This window comes from Morone saxatilis, unplaced genomic scaffold, assembly GCF_004916995.1.
Source record: "Morone saxatilis isolate NCDOM2014 unplaced genomic scaffold, NCSU_SB_2.0 Contig17, whole genome shotgun sequence".
Classification (NCBI taxonomy): Eukaryota; Metazoa; Chordata; class Actinopteri; family Moronidae; genus Morone; species Morone saxatilis.
In genome coordinates this window covers 17,065,097-17,086,209 of record NW_023339729.1, presented here as the reverse complement: position 1 = coordinate 17,086,209, position 21,113 = coordinate 17,065,097, and the positions used below count along the sequence as shown (strand labels likewise).

The window sequence follows — 21,113 nt, the reverse complement described above, 5'->3', positions numbered from 1 at the left end:
TTATCTATTTTTTGACACATCAACATCACAAGTAATAGAAATTCAGTATCAAACAAGTATAAAGTATAAATTGAAATAGCATTAATTGCATGCATACCAACCATGTGTACTGTATGCTAACACAGACAAAAATCTCACCGGTTCAGTTATCACGTCTCCCACACATACATATAATGACATTAAATGAAAAACATTTAACTAACCACATGGATGACAGATACTTGTTTGATTTTTCAAGCTATCTTCTGAAATAAGATGCAAAGCAAACATTGTGTGAATATTTCTGAATTGTTTAAGCAGCACAAGAGAGGGTAGAGCAGACTAACAGCTGTGACTGACTGGGAAAATTCATTTAACCAACAAAAATCATATGTAAGTCTGTCAGTTGCATTTAAATAACCACAGAACAGTCCACAGAGCAGAGGAGAACAAAGGTGAATTATGCCTTCCTAAGGACAGATAATCCATCACTATTGCCTCTGGAAAGAGACTAGATTTGGCCAGTCTAGTGGACATGACAGGTCTGCAAATACTGTAAACAACCTGGATCCCACACTCTCTCTAAGCACTCCTTTATCCAGAACTCTATAATCCTGGATCACTGATTTGATCTGTAGTGAGATGCAATGCAAAAAAATAAAAATAAATTCTGAAAGGCTAATAAACAGGCATTTTTGAATTGTAAATATCACATCTTTTTCACTCAGCAGAGAACATACTTGCATCAGTACAATTGTGTAACATTGTTATTATGTCAGTCTGGCAAAGGGGGAAAAAAAATCTGAGTTGACTGTGACTACCTCACCAATGTTTTTAATGCAGTAAATAAAGTAATGGAGTGGAATGGGGGATGGTGGTAAGCAGCATTTTGAAAATTAATTGCCTTTCCCACAACCTCACAGAGTGTCATAAATTAATACCTAATACTAATTCTAACCAAGTTTTGAAAGTAGTATATCCACCCTGGGAAAGTGACAAAGTATACTTAAAGATGTAAATATGCATACTAAAGTGCAACAACAAAATGGAAGAGCTGTACAAAATTATCACAGCAGTTAAACATGTATATGAAAAGTTGTATCTTGGATCAGGATTGCAGTGCTACTGATGTCTGTCACATCTTGTATCATTTTGTATTATACAAAAATCATAATTATCATTATCAGTCATTATGATTTTTTTTTTAAAACATGAGTCTACAACACGTATTTATAGTATAGAGCTTTTTATCAGACCTTTTTTGGTCTGGGTGTAAAGTTTAAAAGATAAAATCATGCAATTGAAGGAACTAATGGAAATATATTTTAGACATCTACTGGGAAGAAACATTCCTTTAAGTTACAAGTTGTTATTGTTGTTGCTGCGAAGCAATCACTAGTTGATGGCATATATAGGCGCATATGCATAGGATACGTGTAAGAGAGTGCTAGGCCTCAGGATACTCATGAATGCCCAACAGCGAAACTGATTCTGACGGTGGTTTTGAGTGGAGAAATGATACAGACGAGTGATTTCCCAAGTCGCAGTCTCTCCTGCACCATCAGCATTCTAATGCCCACACACCACTCCCACAGAAATCCATCTTCAATCTTTCAGATCTCACCTCCCTCCATGCTCCACCCCCACTGTCTCTCCTCTAACACTCCCTCTGTATTTCACTAACACTTAAAGGAAATAGACCTGGAATTCCAATAGATAGCAAAGGCTCTGCTCATTATAAGTTAGTGGGGCAGCTATTTGTCTCCCCAGGCATGCAATGCAAGAATAGTTTGAGCTCTGAATAGAGCAGGTTTTTGTTTTACATATTCATATTCTAAAATACTTGATGTTATAGGTGTTGGTATTGAGTTTCATTTGTGATATACATTGTACACACATAGATTTTATTTTTCTAGAATGCTATCAGCATGCTGGCTGAGGAGATACAAATGAAACACAGCAATCAGCCAAGACTGCTATCATGATAGATACACAGACAAACAAGTAGAAAGATGAAGGTATACTTTATGGCTAAGAGGACACTATATGTATTCTATATTTGAATGCTATTGTTACATTTAAGACAATAGTATGCTTTCAACAATTTGGGGAGAACCCTTTCTAGTTTCAATATGCCGTTGCCAACATGCCCAAAGCGAGATACATGACATGTTATTGAAAGCAACTTTTTCCAAGGTCAAAATTGAACTTTCATGCACGGGGTCCATAAAGAATTGATTTTTTTCCCTGAGTTTGGCATTTGACTCTGGCCTGGCTGTAGCCCTGACCTCAACACCATCCACCCCCTAGGATGAATTGGAAGGTCAACGGGGAGCCAGGCCTTATAGCCCAACATCTGTGCTTGACCTCATGCTACATTGGCAGAATGGGGTCAGGTTACAAGATCTTGTGGACAGCCTCCTTAAAAAATTAAAGGCTGTTATGGAATGAAATGTTTCAACAATCAAATATGAGTAATTCATCGATAGTTGTCAGTATATCTGATGGTATTCAGCAAGATATTACCTGTTAATAATTCAGCAAACTTCATTTTCCAAAATGTGAACAATATACAACGAGGCTTGCGTTGCAGCCCTCAGTTTACCTCACTGTATCTATGGCAACATCATACTTCCTGTTTCTTGTTTATTATTCACAGAAGTGAAGACTTTTAATGTGACATTTACTTAAATACTTGTTGAGAAAACCCCATTTATATTGATGTTCAAGCTCATATTCAGTAAATTAAATCAGGTAGCGCAATCACCCATGTGTATTTGCTGCAAAGTTATCAAGTGCAACACACAAAGAAGTCAGTAGCCTAACTACCTGGTGACCCAAATTAGACACATTAAATATCAAAATCTATTTTTTCATTTCCTATTTTTGACCTAAGGACTTATGTACAAAATAGAAAGTATTTCTAGATTTTGTTGGATTCATAAATAAAGAATTTTCTGATTTTGAATTTGATACTGAATATGAAAGGAATGAATTATATATGGATGTGTACACAACATTTAAATGATTCTGGTTCAGTTAGACAATTAGGAGTCGGCTACCTGTGAGTGAGTATATTAATTATGCATTTGAATAAATAAATATGTGGAGTTCCTTAATGGATCAATGTGCTTTTTATGGAAGAAAAAACAAGTACATTTCTAAATGATTCTGCAAAATGGTTCATGTTAATGGCTTTGCTATTTCAGAATTTGGGACCTTCTTGTTTTATCTTTTCATCATACCTCTTAATACTATAAACTACATTACTTTACTCTTGCCATTCAAAGAGGAGAGGTAGCTAAAATTAACAGCAGTGAATCCCACCTGATACTGAAGTGGCAAACAAGAAGCTCTGTGACATAATTAAGATGATGCATATGCTTAACAAAACTTGACAGATGAATATATGTGTTGCTTACTGATAAGTGGGAGGGCTGTGTGATCTTCAAAGATGAGATTAGCATTCATTTGGGACATTTGCTTTTTAATGGGGAAAATGTTTGCATTTTGTGGGATTAGACACCTGCTCTCTCACAAAAAACAGATGCATGAGGGAAACTGTTGCTACAGTGTATGACTCAGAAACACAGAAATGAATTCATGTTCAAAGGGTTGCAAAAATATAGACAGAATTATCACATGTACACACATGCATTCAGAGGCAGACTCTGCCAACTTGACTTGTTTACGATTCAATAGTCGTAACACATGCAAACAGTGGGAAGCATGAATCTGAATTTGAAAGGGAAGAATGTGCTGCATTTCTGAATGTTTACAGTTGCATTTCAGTTTCTGTTATGTTTCATTTGTGATTCAGAACACATAGCGGTGGGTACCTTAGGGTCAGCACAGGAAAGTTTCTTATTAAAATGTCAAGAGCAATCACACCATAAATGCCTGGAGTCACGGCTGAGGGGAAACAGCCTGAGCAAATCAAAAATTAAGTAATAGCTCTCATATATGATATCTATCAGGGAGCATGGGAAGATGATTAGTGAGAGGAGAGTTGGGAATTGAAAGGGGGAAAGAGGGACTGACTGATCATCAACAATCTAAGGACAAACACATAAGACACCTCATCTCAGAGCCTTCTTTTAATGTGTCCTGCAAAATAAAACACTAGCCAGGGGAATCTAGTTTTAGAAATGGAGAGGGTGCATAAATGCTGCTTTTACATTGAAATGTTCCCAAAGGAGAACTGGCCATGGCAGATATTATTCATGACACACTAACTGTTGATTACCTGTATCTACTGCAGTTTTTTAAAAATAATGATGAGACGCTGGTAATCTGATTAAAATATGTAATTGAATGTATCCTTTCAAGTAGCACCCAAACTTGTAACCAAACTTGTCAACCAGTTCCACTGAATCTCTTCCAGTATGACATGTATTATATAAAAATATACGATGCCCCATAGTATTAAAAGTTGTGTGTGGTGACATATAAGAACATGTAAAAACCAAATCAGTGTTTCTGGTGACAGGCAGAACCCTGGCAGACATGCTCACTTCAGGACAAAAGTCAAGGATCATCAGACTTTTAAACGGTAATGACACTAAGCCTTTAGGGAAAGTGTTTCCCAACTTTTCTTTTGCCATGACATACATCTGAGTTAAAAATAAATTCCAGGGTCCCACTAACCATTACTCACTAAATCGTTCTAAAATACTGCATACATTTGGAACTTAATGTGTGTATAATTTACTGGAATTGTGAAACTTAAGCTGGTCTCAATAAACTTGAAATGGACTTGATGGTAAAAACATACATTGTCATTGAGTGCAATCATGGGTTTTGCAGAATCTTCTTATATCAACATTCTGTCTGGCAATAGGGTGAGGTGTGAGCAAGCTTTGTCTGTGGTGATAAAGTCTGGATTCAGCAAGCTGGGCCTCTTACTGAACTAAATCATATCGTAGTATGATGTTTGTGTGCTTGGCTGTTTGTAATTGTGATTTAGTTATATTTAAACATGCGTTATTTTTTGGCCACTTTGCCAGCTGTAAAAACAACAGTGACATATTATCACTTTATAAAGTTGATATGGCAAACTTGTTAGAAAACAGCTGCCTATTTACATAACTAGGAGATACAGAGCAATATTAGCATTCATTTGGAGTCACATCTCTGGCTACCTGGAGAATGTAAATCCAATATTCGCTCTTCTTTTAGCTTCATTTATTTATTTTTTGTCTCTAACAACTACTGAGGTAAGTATCTGCCTTCTTAGCTGTTAAATGCTCCACTATCTTCACCAGCTTATCACTAACTTCATCTTTCTGTAGTCTGGTGCTGGAAGGTAGCATACTCATTGTATGCACCTAAACCGTTGGCTGCTGCATCTAGAACTGATGCGGATGAGAGTGAAACATAACAGACAAGTTCAAGGTTCAAGGTTGTTTATAGTCATTTCCACATCCAGAGTACACAAGAAGGAAACGGTGGTCCAAGGTGCCATATAAATACCAATAATACACACAAAAGCTGGGGGAGTGCTGTAACGGGAGTGCATCATGCATGGCGAATGAGCCCAGTGCTAATTATACAATGAGCTGAAACACTCACAGAGCTGAGGGGAACTGCAGAGTTGGGTAATCATTTTGTGTGGGTTTGTTTTATTGAGTGACGCCTTTCATGCACAAGTAGTCGTGTGACCATTGTTAATATGAACATTTGGATAAAAGCCGCTTTAAGTCAATTTTCTTTTTTTAGTCTTTATTGTTTACCGCTTATTATCTAAAAATATAACTTTAATTTATGTATATACATGTTTATTAGTCAAGCTATCAACATGTGATGCCTCCAAATGTGGCTATGTATTTTCCAGTGCCTGAGATAACAGGGAATTTTCAATATTGTAGTTAATGAAACTTTAATGTGTAGCCTCAAAACATTTTGCAGGAAAAGAGCAAAAGGATTCACAGATAATCTGGAATTGTTAGTCTAAACAAAGAATTGCAGCTGACAAGATTCGTGGCAGCTGTTTCTCCTTAACATGATAACCTTCAACAATTAAAAACAGCTGTACTAATCAACAAACTAATGGCAGGAATGGAAATGATTTCAACATCCCAAAGCAGAAAGAGAGGGAGAAAAAGAAAGAGATAAAATATGTGAAGCAGTTGTGCTACAGGGAATCCTGGAATCAGCCATCAGTCAAAATACGGCCCAGAGAGATGACTTGACAGATGCATTCATTACAGGCAGGATGACAGGGGGTAGAACACATGGCTCATTTCCAACAACTTTGTCGGGTTGGTTACCTAGTGAATACTAATTAACGGAGGAAATACATTGAAATCCTCACAATTATGCCAAAGTTATGCTAAAGGTTCGAACATATTATTTTTATTTTATTTATTTCACATTCCTGCTTGCTCAATCTCCACCTGTCCTGCTGCCAAGTGCACATTTCATTCTCTTTTATTTCTAGTAAAAAGCTGGTCTTCTTTGTTGCATTTGCACCGATAATTACAGTCATGGTTTTGACAGCAAACAGAATGTCTAAAGCTAACAATAATAATGTTTAAACATTAAAGCAGTAGGATGTGAAGTATGTATTGTAGGGCTGTGACAGAAGGGTTTTTTTCCTACTGCGGTGAAAAAAACGATGTAATCCTGCGTTCAATTCATTCAGAAAATTGTAAGGCTCAGAAGTTAATATAATTTATATTTGAGTTAATTTACTAGAAATGTATTTACAATGTTTAGTCAGTTTATTATTGACATATTTATGTTACACAATATTATTTACAATTTACATGTTTACATATTTAACACAGTCAGGATATTCTTGAATCTGCCTCTCTGATTCCCTCACTTTACTCAGTCTAAGTTTGATTGGTTAGTTCAGTCACGTGAGAGGTCCGAACAAGGAAGTGGAGTTGTTGTGAGTTGTGAAGTTCAGTAAAGTACCGCTTGAGAAAGTCATCCGTCTCCATCCTGCTGTTTATTCTCATAAAGAGTGATCCACCACCACATACCGAACCCTCACGTTACAGATGCATACTCACTTCGGATGGTGGCTATGGATGTGCTGCCTCTTTTGGGAATATAAGGATTATATCTGTTGAATAACTACAGATTTTGCACATATTCTCTGTTATTATGAAACTGAAAAAAAAACTACTCTATGTTCTTGTGTGCTAGAGAGGCCAACTGCACCTCTTTTCCAAGGGTCCTCAACTAAATAACCACTGCTTTCCATGTTTCAGAGACTCCTAAATTGACTTATATTTATGTGAAACGGCAAGTGAGTGATGGCCTATGCCACTAAACTAGTCTCAGACTTTTAATGTAGTCACATGAGGGGCACAAGCTAAACAGGCAGCCTATAGCAAGTAAAATAGGACCACATCTACTAGTAAGCACGGGCACTTAATTGTAATGCATTAACCTTTATAATACATTTATGCATGTATTCATTAACATTAATGTAGGCTTGATGAACAGCCTGACTTGGTAAAGCTAAATCTAGAGCAGTGATTAACTTAGAGTGGATGAAAACAGACCAAGTCATGGGAAAAAAGTACAATCTGGTCTGATTCAAAGAAAGGCAGAATTTTCTAAATAAGTCAGAAAATTAATGATACCGAATTTTTATGTTTTGTTATGTTATGCTTATATCAGGCTCAAGTAAATGCATTTACATGCACATTTATTAATGTAAAGAAATTCAGAATCTGATTTGTTATGTCTATAAATAAGTTGAACTTTAAAAATGGCCACTTTCAACTTCCAGTTTGGATTGCTTTTCAAGCTTGAGTTGGTAGGCTAATTACCTAGCTACAGAATGCTAGGATCACTCATTAGCTCGTCTTGACATTTTATTCTTGTGATCTGTTAAGACACCTCATTTGGCATCAAGTTCCCTACCAGAAAATAAGGTCAAAGCTCAGTTGATTTCATGTTAAATTTGAATTAAATCTGTATTTGCTGATGCGATTGCCATTTCAAGTGGATTTAGTGAAGTAAAACAATTATTAAGCATTGTAAAGCTACAGTATATGGGGCTATATGGGCTCAACCACTCATCTGGCATACTGAAATTTGCACGTAAATACTTCACATATGAAGATAAGACTATGTAGGTCTCAGGGGATGTTTATGTTTTGTTCTTTTTTACACAGGCACAATATAAAATACATTATTAATGTGCTATCATTATCAAAATAACAATGTATAGCAAATTATCACTGCTGCCTATATCCTGGCCCAGAGGGCCAGCATGAAAGTAGCCCCGCTGCTGTCAGTACCAGATGTACAGTGGGAAAGCAGAGAGTCACCTGCTGCTAAAAAGCTGGTAAGGCATAAGGGGCACTGACTTATGAAGATGAAGTTTTAGACAAAGACAAGGTCTGGCTAAACTGTAGCTTGTTGTCTCAGTGTGATGTTGTCAGGTGATAAAAAAGTGCATACAGAGTTGTATATCTTTTTTTGGGCTGTTAATTTCAGTGTGTTGACCCACTGAGCACGATGGTCAAGCCTTCGAAGAGCCTAGCGTTTAGACTGTTAATACATATTTTAAATAAAGAGCAACTGTGTAATCATTGTGGATGGAGACAGGGATAACAACAGGTTGCCAAGCTGTAATCATGAAGTAATCATAAAAGTCATGAAGGTTGGTTCAACATTTGCTTACACATCCTTGAGTTATCTTGTGTGAATGGAAGACCTACTTTTATTGTCATGTTGGTAATCAAGCATTCTTTTAATATTTGTATGGTGCAAAATGCTGTGTAGTTATGCTACCCTGCATTGGCTCCATCAGACTGGGTAGTGTTGTAGAAAATTTACATTTACTGAGAAAACAAAATAGGGGGTGGGAACGATATGCTTGCCATCTACCAAGTTTGCCCTGGATAACAGACAGCTTAGTATTGTCTTGTATGTATACACAACAGCATGAAAGAAAAAACAATGCCGCATATCTCTGGCAGTGTTGTCACAAGGCTTGTTCAGTCTTACCTGCTCCCATTTCACAAACGCTGTCTGTCATTTGTGCTTGTCTCCTCTAATATTTGATCCTTCCTTTTCACAATGGAGATGGTGAAGACTGAGACGCAACTGTGCTCCTCCCCTCAGGAAGGTCTTGTGTCTCTACACGCCGCCAGTGACTTGCTAAACTCAAAATGTTTTGACATAATTACAGTATCATAGCTCTATGTAATGCCTGCATGTGTGCTATGATTTTTCCCTCCCATCTAAACTCAAAGCTCAAACAGACCGCCTATTCTGTCAAGCCAACCCCTGAGTCAATAGAACATCCTGTCAGAGTGAGTACCGCCTGGCAGTCTGTTAGGCAGCCTCACCAAATGCCCAACGGGAGGGAGAGTTATAGCCTCCCATCTGGAATGATCCCCTGGTCTTAAGAGGTCAGAGAGGACACAACCAGAGCTACTTTGTGCAGGTAGCTATTGTCAGTTTTGCCAGAGTGCCTCTCCTGCAAAAAAGAAAATTTCTTGCACTGCATGACAGGAAAGCGTTTTTTTTTTGGAGTGAAACTGTATTCAGGGACAACAACTGATTTTTGGTTTATGAATGGGTTTGTTTCTTCTGGGGCAAGATGTCTGCTCAAATGTACTTACAATCTTTACTAGAGGATGTGTAATACAAGTCATGATATTTTGTCTGTTAATTAATTAGAATTGAAAGAGTACCTCAGAAGCATACTTGAATAATTAAGTTAAATCAACAGACACTTATGTGTGCTCATTAAGTATCTTCTTTTTTTTTCAAGTATGGTGTCAACATTTTTTTTTATACTCCACAAGATCCAACAGTGGAGAGCCAGATTAATCTTGGTAAATCAATATTGCTTTTGAGTTTTTACGTTGTGTATAACAACATGAATCATCTACTTATTCATCCGCTTTTGGAATGTGGAAGGTGGTTTTACTGCAGCTTCCTGATACAATTCTTCAGAATCAAAAAAAAAAGTATCAGAATCAAAAAGAAGCAAGACGGATACATTTCACCAAATGCCTGAAATACATTTGATTGTTCATTAAAATGTTTGGCACAGGGTATTTAGTTCACCATGTCTTGCTACATACAAATAAAATGCAAGCTTGGAACACTGTTCAGAGGGCATGTGATAAAAAAAGAAATGATACTGACATAGAAATTTAAGGAGTGCTCTAATATGTGATCAAACTGGATACTGACAGATCTAACAGCATCAAAATGGTGGCATGGTATGTTAGTTGATAGGTCCTGTACCTCACAGCAAGATGGTTTTGAGTCTTGATATTGGTCCTCTCTGTGTGGAGGTTGCATTATGTCTCTATGTTTGCTATTTTATTAAAGTTTCAGATGCCAAAGTGAATTAGAAAATTAGTGCAAGCGAACCACAGAGTCCAAAGATGGTGTAGGTCTATAAAGTCAGATGCCTTTCTTGTGTGTTGTTCACCTAAATTTCTTGCAGTGGTCGTATGTGTACGTATGTCTTTTTATACTAGTGATAGACCAATTAATTGGTCAGTGGATTAATCGGTCAGCTAATTAATAGGGCCAATTATCTAGCATTTTGAGATTATCAGCATAGGCCACATCTGCAGGTAGTGCATGTCAGTGTGGCTGCTGTACTATAACGCTGATGCATCCTGCTGTAAACATATGGCTGAATTTGCTATAAAATAGAATAGAATTATACATGACTTTTCTTTGTTTTGATATCGGCATTATATATCAGTCATCAGTAGACCTGCTCTCTAAATATCAGCATCAGCATTGGCCATTGAAACACTCATATTGGTCAACCACTAGTGACACAGGATCCAGGGTCAAAGCATATTCTCCAATAAACCACCTGTGATCATTAATAATTATGGAAAATCAAGCTTTTATATTATATATGTTTTATATTATATTATATGTTATATTGATTTCTGTCTATGTACAGTGCTTCTGGCACTGTAAAAACTGACCATGAAGAATACATTTAGTGATATGCTACATTTTATTATTGTCAACAAATGTCACAGAACAACCAAAATCAAGAATGAATTGATTCTGCCAACAAGTATTTCCTGATATACCTACTCTCTGCCACATACTTCTTTTTTTGTATAAAAAACATTAATAACACATCAGTAAGACATGTTCCCTAATTAAGATGAACATGGGCACTGTAGTGTTTATTTGATCAATTCCACCTACACTGTCCTGCTGTAAATACTGACTAGAGCATTGAATCTGCTGCTGAAATTAGTCCCCAACAAATGCACTACTCCTGTTAGAAAAATGGTTAGGAAATGATTTAGCCTTAAAAATGAAGAATGTATATGTACATGTCTGATCTAGATTTAGATTTACGTTCTCAGTGGAGAGGAATGGACAGACAGTGTAGGAAAGTGAGAAGTTGACACACACACAATACACAATATATATACAATATATATACTGTATATATAGTCAGCCTTAAGCTATAGTGCAGTTAATGTAAATAAAAAAGGATATAGGGTCTAAAAGGGATATCAAGATGTCGAGATGTAGCATGAATGATGTACTCACCTGTCTGCGCAGGTCCCTGGTCTTTTTGGTCATCTTATCAATGGCTGAGTTCAATGGGTCACCTTTCTCTTTCCTGCCAGTCTGTGAAGAGAAACAAAAACACCATGTTAATGCACTTATAGTACATTCTATTACAATCCTTCCACCAACATTGCATCTGTTTTTACATCAACATTGCACATAATATTTATTTTTGAAGTAACTTGTCATGTGTTGACATTACAAGTGGTCCATGATTAGAGTCGGTGAAAACATGACTCAACCAGTTTTGGTATGTTATCTAACAACTAGCCTGTCTGGCAAGTATCAGTTTATCCGTCGCCAATTCCCGTGTGCTGCACTTCCTGTCACTGCCAACTCCTACTGGTGGCTTTAGGAGGGTGTTGACTTCCATGTGCTTCACCTGATACACGCGGAGTCACCAGCTGCTTCTTCTCACCTGACAGCGGGGAGTTCCACTGGGAGAGCAGCACGGAGCTTCTTGCTATTCCAGATTCCCCTACTCTCCAGTTAACACGCATCCCGACCAACTAGGAGTTGCTAAGGCAGATACTAAAACACAATCTCTTGCTGTCTTTCATACAGAAATATTGCTAACTGTGCCTTTGAAAAGCCTGGCCAAGGAAGAGGCTCCACTTTACCACTTACAAGCTCTACTGTTTTTGCTCAGAGACCATGGATAAGAGTGGGGTGATTTATACTACTCCAGTTATTAGATTTCCACTTTTACTATCTAACTTGGGATGGTAGCTTGGCCTGAAGGTTAAAAATATGCTGTCAGTGTCTTGGAGTGAACAATTTCTGCTCCAGGACACACGTAAATGATCCTGTACTCTGATCCCTCAAGAGAAATATACGCATACATGTGTGTCTCAGGCAGTGGAAAGTGGTAAAATCTTAATGGTGCTGTTCTGAATGTACTACATAAGACTGAAGGTTGACTTTAACTATTATAAATGTAAGGTATTGTCACTAGTTTATTGAACAGGTATTAGGTTGCCACAGCATGATGAAGATAATTGTTACTGCTAGAACAATACAATTGATTACTATGTATCGTCACAATTCTAGTATAAAAGTATAATATGTTTAGTATATGTTAATGTTTTAAGATCAAACCCTTTGCTTTTAAAAAATGTAAATAAGTGTGGGAATTGGGACACAGCACTCCTTAGAAGACACAGAGTGCACTCCTTAGAGGTGAAGAATGTGCTACATTTACTGCTATGCTGCAAACCCTCGCTCAGGTACGCACAGTTAACTTCCGCATGAAGTCAAATGCAACCACACTTCTAAATAAAGGTCTATTAACAATGATTCATGTTGTCCTTTTATTTTGAAAACTGACAAATGAAAAAAGTCTAGCTCATCTGTCTTTTGAAACCTGTGCTACACATAAAAAAATGCTGTGCTGGTTGTTCACAAAGACAAGTAACCAAATCTACAAATTTCATATTCCCTGGGTAGTTGTGGCTTGTTTTATTAAAATATTTTTGCAGAGAAAAAAAAAAAAAAAGGTTAGCAGGATGCAGGATGATCAACAGATTGTAAGACACAGTGATCTGTAAAAGCAATACCAGCATGCAAAATTAGTTGTGTCGTTGCCTGGCAACCATGTGAAAGTCCTGCCCAGCATAGCATGACGGCAAACAACCACAATGCTCATCAGCTTTTGCAGAAAAAAAACACATAACTGGTGACATGAATTGCCATTCATCCATGCCTGTTTCATATGAGGATTTCTTTGAGACAAACTGACCACAGCTCCAGAACAACAGGGCTTCACGATAAAGGGGCTATTTAGTCGTTATCCTGTTTAATGAGACACAAAATGTGGTTGCTTATCTCTGTGTTGCTGCACTATTGTCCTGCCCTTTTGATAATTGAGTGGAACAGAACACCTCATATCTATGTGTCACAAAGAACTAATTGAGACCCCATCAAATACCCACCTCATTGTAAACTCACCCCAAGGTTAACATTGACTGTCATTTTCAATGCCTTGGTCACTATCAGGTTGTAAAATTACTGTTTCCACATTAGTTCTGAATATGCCTCCTATCATACAAGGGAGAGTGGTGGAGAGGGAGGGCTGTTACTGTGAGCTCGGGCCCACGACATGGTGACATTGACTACACAAGCTCTTTCTTTGAGGTCCCATTTGGCTCAGGAAGTATGTCAGCTATATCAAAGAACTTTAGCGCCATGCAACTATCAGAAAAACAACTAGTCCAAACCCACTTTATCTTCTCCTTTCTTACAAAAGACTTGACATTCAAGGAGATGCCAACTTCGGGATAAACAACCACAATATTTTTTGCAATTTCTTCAATCTGGATTTGTCACACACCAAGCTCAACATGTGTTGTATTGTGAGTGCGTGCTGTGGGGGAATTCACATGTGTGCAAGGTCACTGATGTGAAAGTGCTGCTCAATGAAAAGAGCCTGTAGCCATAAAAACAGATATGATTCCCTTTTTCTCACTAATGTATTGCTGGCTTGCCCTTGGCCAAGGCTCATATAGCACGAGTTTTCTTTCATATGGATGTTAAACATTAGGAATGAGCCATTTATCTCCTAGCTCATACTACAGTTAGTCACCCCCTCTTCTAATAGCAATCACACAATGCAGTCATTTTTTGTGGAGCAATGCACCAACCTGAAAGGAGGAAAACTGGCACTCATAATGTGAACAATGTATTTGAGATTCGATCCCACATTCAACAAAGATTACCCGACCTGACCCCAGCACTTCTACTGTAGCGTGTGGGGGTGGTCTTATTATATTTGCAATAACACGTCTTTTGGCCAATTTCCGATTGACATAGGGGGAGGAGGTGAAATGAAGATAGCATTTAGTTGCCTTCCATTATGCGCCACACACTTACACAAGCTCTCACACTTTGATGTGCATGCACAGACAAGCTCTTCTATGCCAAAGCAGAGGACATGACAACATTAGTCATTGTGCTGCCTAAAGAGCCTAATGTGTCATTAAGGCACCAGAGGGACGCAAAGGATTAAAGATGCTGACTGCCAAAAATAAAAAGGGGCTTAACTGGAACCTTTCTGAGGACACTTCAGACATTTTCACATGTATATGTATAACCGACAACCTTAATTGAACTGACAAAAGAGAAAATGTTCAGGCTCCTGACACAAAGTGCTCTCATAATTTATATAACGGATACACACCAATAAACAAAATTGGTGTGTATGTGTTTTTGTTTTGTTTCTCATTTTCTGGAATCGGAAATCCCAGCTGTTATATTTCTCAAAACTCTGACTCTTTAATCTGAGTTAAGGAGATTAAAACAGCACAGTGATGTCAGTCTAAAGGGCCAAAACCCAGCACCTGTTATTTTGAGCCCACATTGACAACTAAGCAGTGCTTTATTGGTGAGAATATTTTCTTACAAATGCAATACAGCTCTCTGTGTCATCTTGTATCTTTACTGTCAATGCAGCATTCTGAGGACACTTACAGTGAGTCTACAGAGCTACCGTTATTAAAACATGCTTCCCTTATACTGTAAAAACTCATTTAACATGCAATAACAATGTGTTGCTCATGCTGTGAGTGTCCTGCAAAATATAAAACTCCCAATTAAAAACACTACGCACGATTTCCCCATCACAAACTTTATATACAAGGCAGTCCAAAATGATGAATCATAGGTTAGTCCATGCGTCAGGCCCATATTTACCCCGGTCAGTCAAAACTTTGATATGTGTGTGTATGCATATGCATATGCGTGTGTTGGTGCGTGGGAAACAAAGTGAGGCAGATGAGTGGAGTCACATTATAGTATTTATGTGTCTATGGTGTTTATCTGGGAAACTATTTGACTACCCTCCATTCCCATCCAGGTGTGCCCTGTGTGTGTGAGCAATTTGCGCTCTCCAACTCGCAGCCATTAAAAGCTTGACAACACAGTTGGCTGTTGATTCAATTGTCTCCCATACAGCAACATTGATTGCTTAGTTTTTGACTGCCACAAAATGGAATGTGCATGTTCGGTTTTTCTGGTAAACACAAGTCCTTGTGGTGTTTTGCAGACAATGTTCCCAACTGTCCCCATCCATTATTTTCCGCCCCCCGGTGTGCACTCATTCATTCTCAGTTGGGGAGAGGAAGACAGAGGAGGGTGCCTGAAAATACGCAGTGTGCAGGGTAATGGAAGCAGTAGCAGTGGAGTTGTTGCCCACTCAGGAGACGGCTGGTGGACGGTGCATGCTGGTGGAACGGCTGAGGGCCCTGAGTGTGTACGCTCTCTCAGGCCCTCCTAAAGTAAGTTGTGTAATTCAGTGGTGTGCCGCAGCACAAACTGCTTCACTGCATTTCTGACCTCAAACCCTGTAATGGTGGAATAAGACGTAGAGTAATCTCGGAAGAATGTGGCACTTTAGGTATGTTGGCTTTCCATTTATTTTGAACTGTAATAATAATTTGAGCTAGGGCTCAAATTCAAGTGTTATTTAAATGATAAAAAATAAAGAGGTGCATTACATGGATTCATAGCTGAGTGTTTTTTAGTAAGCCTGGTTAACAATATATTTTACCTCATGCTTCTTTTGATTTCTAAATTCAGACTGTTGCCTAAGTTTTTTTAAATTTTTTAATGTGAATAAAAGCTTATATTTCTGGAAAGAAAGGAATGAACAGACTTAATGAAAATGTAGGCGATCAATATTTCTCTGATGTACTAAAAAGAAAAAGTGACAGCAGTCACTCATTAATTGAACTAAATTCGTTTTTTTATCACCTCGTCTCTGTTCCTCCTTTGAAACTAATGCAATAAAAAATGACAATGGCAAGACAACGCTGAAACCGAGGGATGGTGAATGAATTGAGGAATGAATCTGGTAATTCATAAGCAATAACATGGCAAATCAAAGGAATGGGCAGATGAATCAGAGAGAAGAAAATAGAAGACAGGTGGGGGAAGAAAAGGGGGAGGCACGAGGCATTCTGTCTCATTGTCTCCGAAGATCAATGTGTTAAATGACATCAATTCCGGCTCCTTGTCAATTCAATTAGGCAGGAGCGAGAGGTACAATTACTGTCCAATGTGGTTATACTGTCTGCAGCGGGCTTAAAGGGGAAGGCATGCTGATAACGAGAGGGTGAGCAAGTGTTTGTGTATGTGCGAGCCCGGGGTGGGGGTTGATAATGGTGGTAACATGTTGGTCGGGTTACCAGCAGATAATGGGTAGCTAGATCCTCATTAAGATAAGTTGTGCTCCCTCAGCTGTAGTGCCATAGATGGCCCAATTTGACTTGTTCTCATTAAGTGGAACTTAAAGAGGTGCAGCGGTGGCTATCAGCTAGTTTGATTACAGGATACTGAAAAAGAAAACACGCTGCACTGCCCACGGCTGGAAAAAATACTTCCAGATGAGTGGTTCAGATTAGAATTTCCTTCTTCGTTTTTTAAATGAGATGACAGAGCAACATGGTACAGAAATAGATGCCATATCATAATCTTATTATAGCCGTTATAAACCCCTGGCAAACTAATAGATGCACAGTGCAGGCAATATGCAACGCTGAAGCAAATAAGCACAGAAATAGCATTTACAATACAGTGTGTTTTTGTGTGTGAGAGGATCGAGACTAACTAAAGGACTAACTACATAACAATGGAGGTCCAGCTTCATGACTTGTAAAACATATTTATTGTCAATGCTGGAAATAAGTTTATCACAAATACAGAAGATAATAACTCAAAAACGCTGATTTTCTGCCATTGTTTTTGCACCTTCACCTTCCACAACACCAATCAACACAACTGATCCGACAAGAAGGTAGCAGGGGTGCGGACACAGCTTGACCTTGATTTGTGTTATAATGGAGCTAGGCGCTGCAGACTGCTGAGCAGCATTGCACTGTACACAAGATTTTGGATGACATTAACAGAATGCATTATCTATACACCTTGACTCTATATGCTACATGCTTTGGCTATTCTTGTAACCGTCTCAAATAAGTAGTTTTCATGCCGCTGTTTACAGCAAAATAAAACAAATGAAAAGGGAATTTAATGTTAGTCCTATCTTTCATTTGTTTGTGGCATTGATTGGTGCACCACATATAAGTCATTATCGTTTATGTTTCACAAATTGTACACATCAGTTACAATTTTGAGGATTGCTCCACAGAATGCTTGTTCAGCCTATTTCATTACAACAAAAGAGGCAAGACATTTTTCACTGTGATTACCAAAAATCATAGCTTTGTGTTCTTGTGTTATTGATGAATTATTTATGAAAGTATATTTTATATGCTATCAATAAGAAAAAGTTATCATATCAGGTTAGTAAGCTAGTTAAATGTTTATCAGGTATATGGTCAATAAACTTTTAACTGACCATTTATAACAATAATGTATTTCGCCATTTATTAGCAATGTTATTAAAATTAATGGATTTATTGATAGAAGCACACAGACATGCATATATATGCCTCTCAAACCTATTAAAATTATGTTGTGGGAGAATGAATGCGTATCCTAAGCTTCTGTGTGGAGCCTCAGGACAGCCAGTACCCTCCTAACCCACCCATGTGCTGCATAGTATGAGGATTTCATGTCTTCTCTCCTCTCACATTGTCGGCCATGGTATCTATAACGGTGCTGTTTGAGCCTGGCAGTCTCCTGTAAGTTAGAGTTAATGCAGCCGAGAATGACACTGCCTGAGGAGGAGCCGGAGTGCCTTCTGGCACAAGCTCTCTTATGTTTAATGGCTGATGCCGTTTGCTTACTCCTCTCATTACACTGGCTCATGTTTAGACTGTGGGCCTGTCACTGGCTATTAGCATCTGTGGTCAAGCAGGCTGTGGATGAGAGGAAGCATCTGGCTTATCATCAAGCACATCGTAAGTCAGAGATGAGCAGTTTGTTCAGGATGGGGTAAACACAGATTGAAGGATTAAAACCCAGTGTGCATGGATACCTGGTTAATTGGTAGATTGATGCAACACAAAAACAAAATCATGAGTCATAAAAATGAAAAACTGAGGAATAAACTCATACTGTATGTACTTAGAGTATAGTATTTTAGCAACGTGTTTGTATTCACTAAAAGAACTATAACTGAAGATTGTTTCCATACATGCATATACTTGCATAGACTTTTGCATATACATTTTTTTGCCTTTGTGTGAAATGACAGTTGTGAATGACAGAAAACAAGTTAAGTGAGGAGAAGGATGACATGCAATGGGAACATTGCAATGGTAGGCATCTCAGACCAGTCAAAGTCTACATACATATGATAACATATTTTCATATGCAGACTTTGATCAGATCAGACGCTGGCTGGGGTTAAATTAAGCTTTTTTTTTAATACATACTGATGGCTTCATACAAACTGTGCATGATAGTATTTTATATAACAGTGATTATTTCAACAAGTGCTCTTAAAAAACCTAACTGGACATAAATAAAGAGAAACACTGAGGGGATGAAACAGAGTTAGAGGCAGAGGCAGGAACTCACAAAAGAATAAAGAGAAACAAAGGCCGACATAAAGCAAAGGACACTTAGTTGATTGTCTTTTCTCTTCACTTCCCTTTGTTTGATTGCCAGACATAATGAGACCATATTCATATTCAAAAGTTTATCTTTTTGCCTGGAATCATATAGCAAATTAGGTTTGATGGATATGCAGAGAAGACAAGTAGTGCTAAACATTGTAATGGATAATGGACTGCCAAGGTGTTCCTCAGAATTCTCAGACAGAAGCTGGTTCTAGAAAATTCAGACTTTCTAAAGGCCTTTTCACATGAGGTTACAGACGTCATAAAGACTTTATTATCCATCTCCCTTAGTCATAGTCAGTACAATGGCATTAGGAGGCTGACAGCCCCCATATTTCTGCTTTTACATTAGGAATAAGGTATCCCAAAACAGCCCAAAAAATAGTCAGTGACTAAGGTAACTCAGAGACAAACTTGAAGTGGTAGTATAACAAGTGTGTTTGAGGACTCTGAAGTGCGTAAAATACTCAAGGCATCACTCGAAGATATACCCAGAGTGTGAAGATACTGAACTCTCATATGGCATCTAAAAACAGGTTGGCCTACTTGAAAGTCATCATAAGACTTAAAATGGTTTGAAAATACTATCCCCAAACATCAAAGGAAGAAAAAAATGTTGAATCTTCAACTCTCTCTGTTGCCTTGGTAATTGTGGTGTGGCTGATTTACTGATCTTCACATGCATTCCCAAAGAACATCACAATGCGTAGTTACATGCAACGGGATGTCACACGGCGATGCAGGGATTTAAGAATAGAAGCATGAGGAGAGGTAGAAGGGTTAAATATCAAGTGTATTGGGCGGAAAGCCAAGATTTTAGGTGCATAGTTTCAGGAGAATAAAAAAAAGGAGTGAGGGGAAATGGCTGGTTATCAGACAGAAAGAGAGAGAGAGCAGGGGATAAAAAAGTCTAGTCCTGCAGCAGCAGTATGGGGAGCTAGAGCAATGCTGCCTGCAGCCTCCCTGAACTGAATAGCAAGTAGTTTGCGAGGGAGGGACTGAAGGAAGGGCAGCAGGAGAGAAGAGAAGCAAGGGAGGGAGAGGCTGAGAATAGGTTAGAGAGGGTGAGAAAATAAGAGAGTGGTGTGATATCTGTGAGAGCAGAACTGTGGTAAAGAGAAAAAAAGCGAGTCAATGGGGTGAGAAGAAGGTCTGAGTATCATTGATGTACTTTTGTTTCACCGCAGAGCTGGAAAAAGTCAATTTATCACACACACACTTGCGTATACATGCATACTCAAACATGACGTGGCTATCTGCGGGTACTTGACGCTGTTTTTGAAGCTTCAATACAAGTTAAATGCTACCGATCGGCCAGAACACAAAAAACAGGGACTACAGTAGGTCAGTCTAATCCATGGACCTGTTCTTAATGCCAGGAGACATAATCCCATTTCATCATCATTTTCTCTTTCCTGCATTGCATCATTCTCCACCCCTCAGTAGTGGATCAGACTAAACAATGACATACATATTATGGGATTTCCGTGCGGTAGACAGTGGACACTAAACAGACATTAGTGAGGGTCCAATTCTCAAGTACCTTTCAATTAAATGGATGTCCATGCCAGACGCCCTCAAATATTTATACCCTTATGATGTCTCATCCATATCCTTTGTGTCAGAAAAAGTGCTGTTAAAATCGATTATTGGCTGTGTCAATACAATGTAAATTTAATAGATGTAATATTGTATGCTCTGTTACATAAGCATAGTATAACAGTATGAGAATCTATAAACATCTGTATCACCTGCTAAAATGCCTGCACAAGTATTCATGTAGCATAGAGCGATATAGGAAAATAATAACATATGTCAAAGGTATATTTTATGCAATGTCAAGGTCATAGAAACAAGCTTCATGAATTAATTTAAGCAAAAAAAGTGAATGATAAAAATGAGTTAAGGCCAAAAAAACAAGGGAACAGACTGACTTGTTGTGTCTAGACATTATTTACGTTTATATTTGTCTCAGACTCTATACCTGCTGGCCTGATGGTCTCCTTCCAAACAAGTTTTTCACAGATGCTGACACATTTTGGTACCATTCCATCTTTTACACGCTGCTTGGGG

The 21,113-nt window shown here is 38.2% G+C and overlaps 1 protein-coding gene across 2 annotated transcripts in view; it reads right to left on the bottom strand.

Annotated features, from left to right (window-relative positions):
• The window catches only part of ctnna2 (catenin (cadherin-associated protein), alpha 2), a 291,364-nt gene that overhangs the window by 70,912 nt on the left and 199,339 nt on the right, over positions 1–21,113 (bottom strand). For both annotated transcript variants that reach the window (XM_035659486.1, XM_035659487.1), the window contains exon 8: positions 11,500–11,580. In XM_035659486.1, coding sequence (XP_035515379.1) covers positions 11,500–11,580 — 81 coding nt within the window. The remainder of the gene's footprint in view (positions 1–11,499; positions 11,581–21,113) is intronic.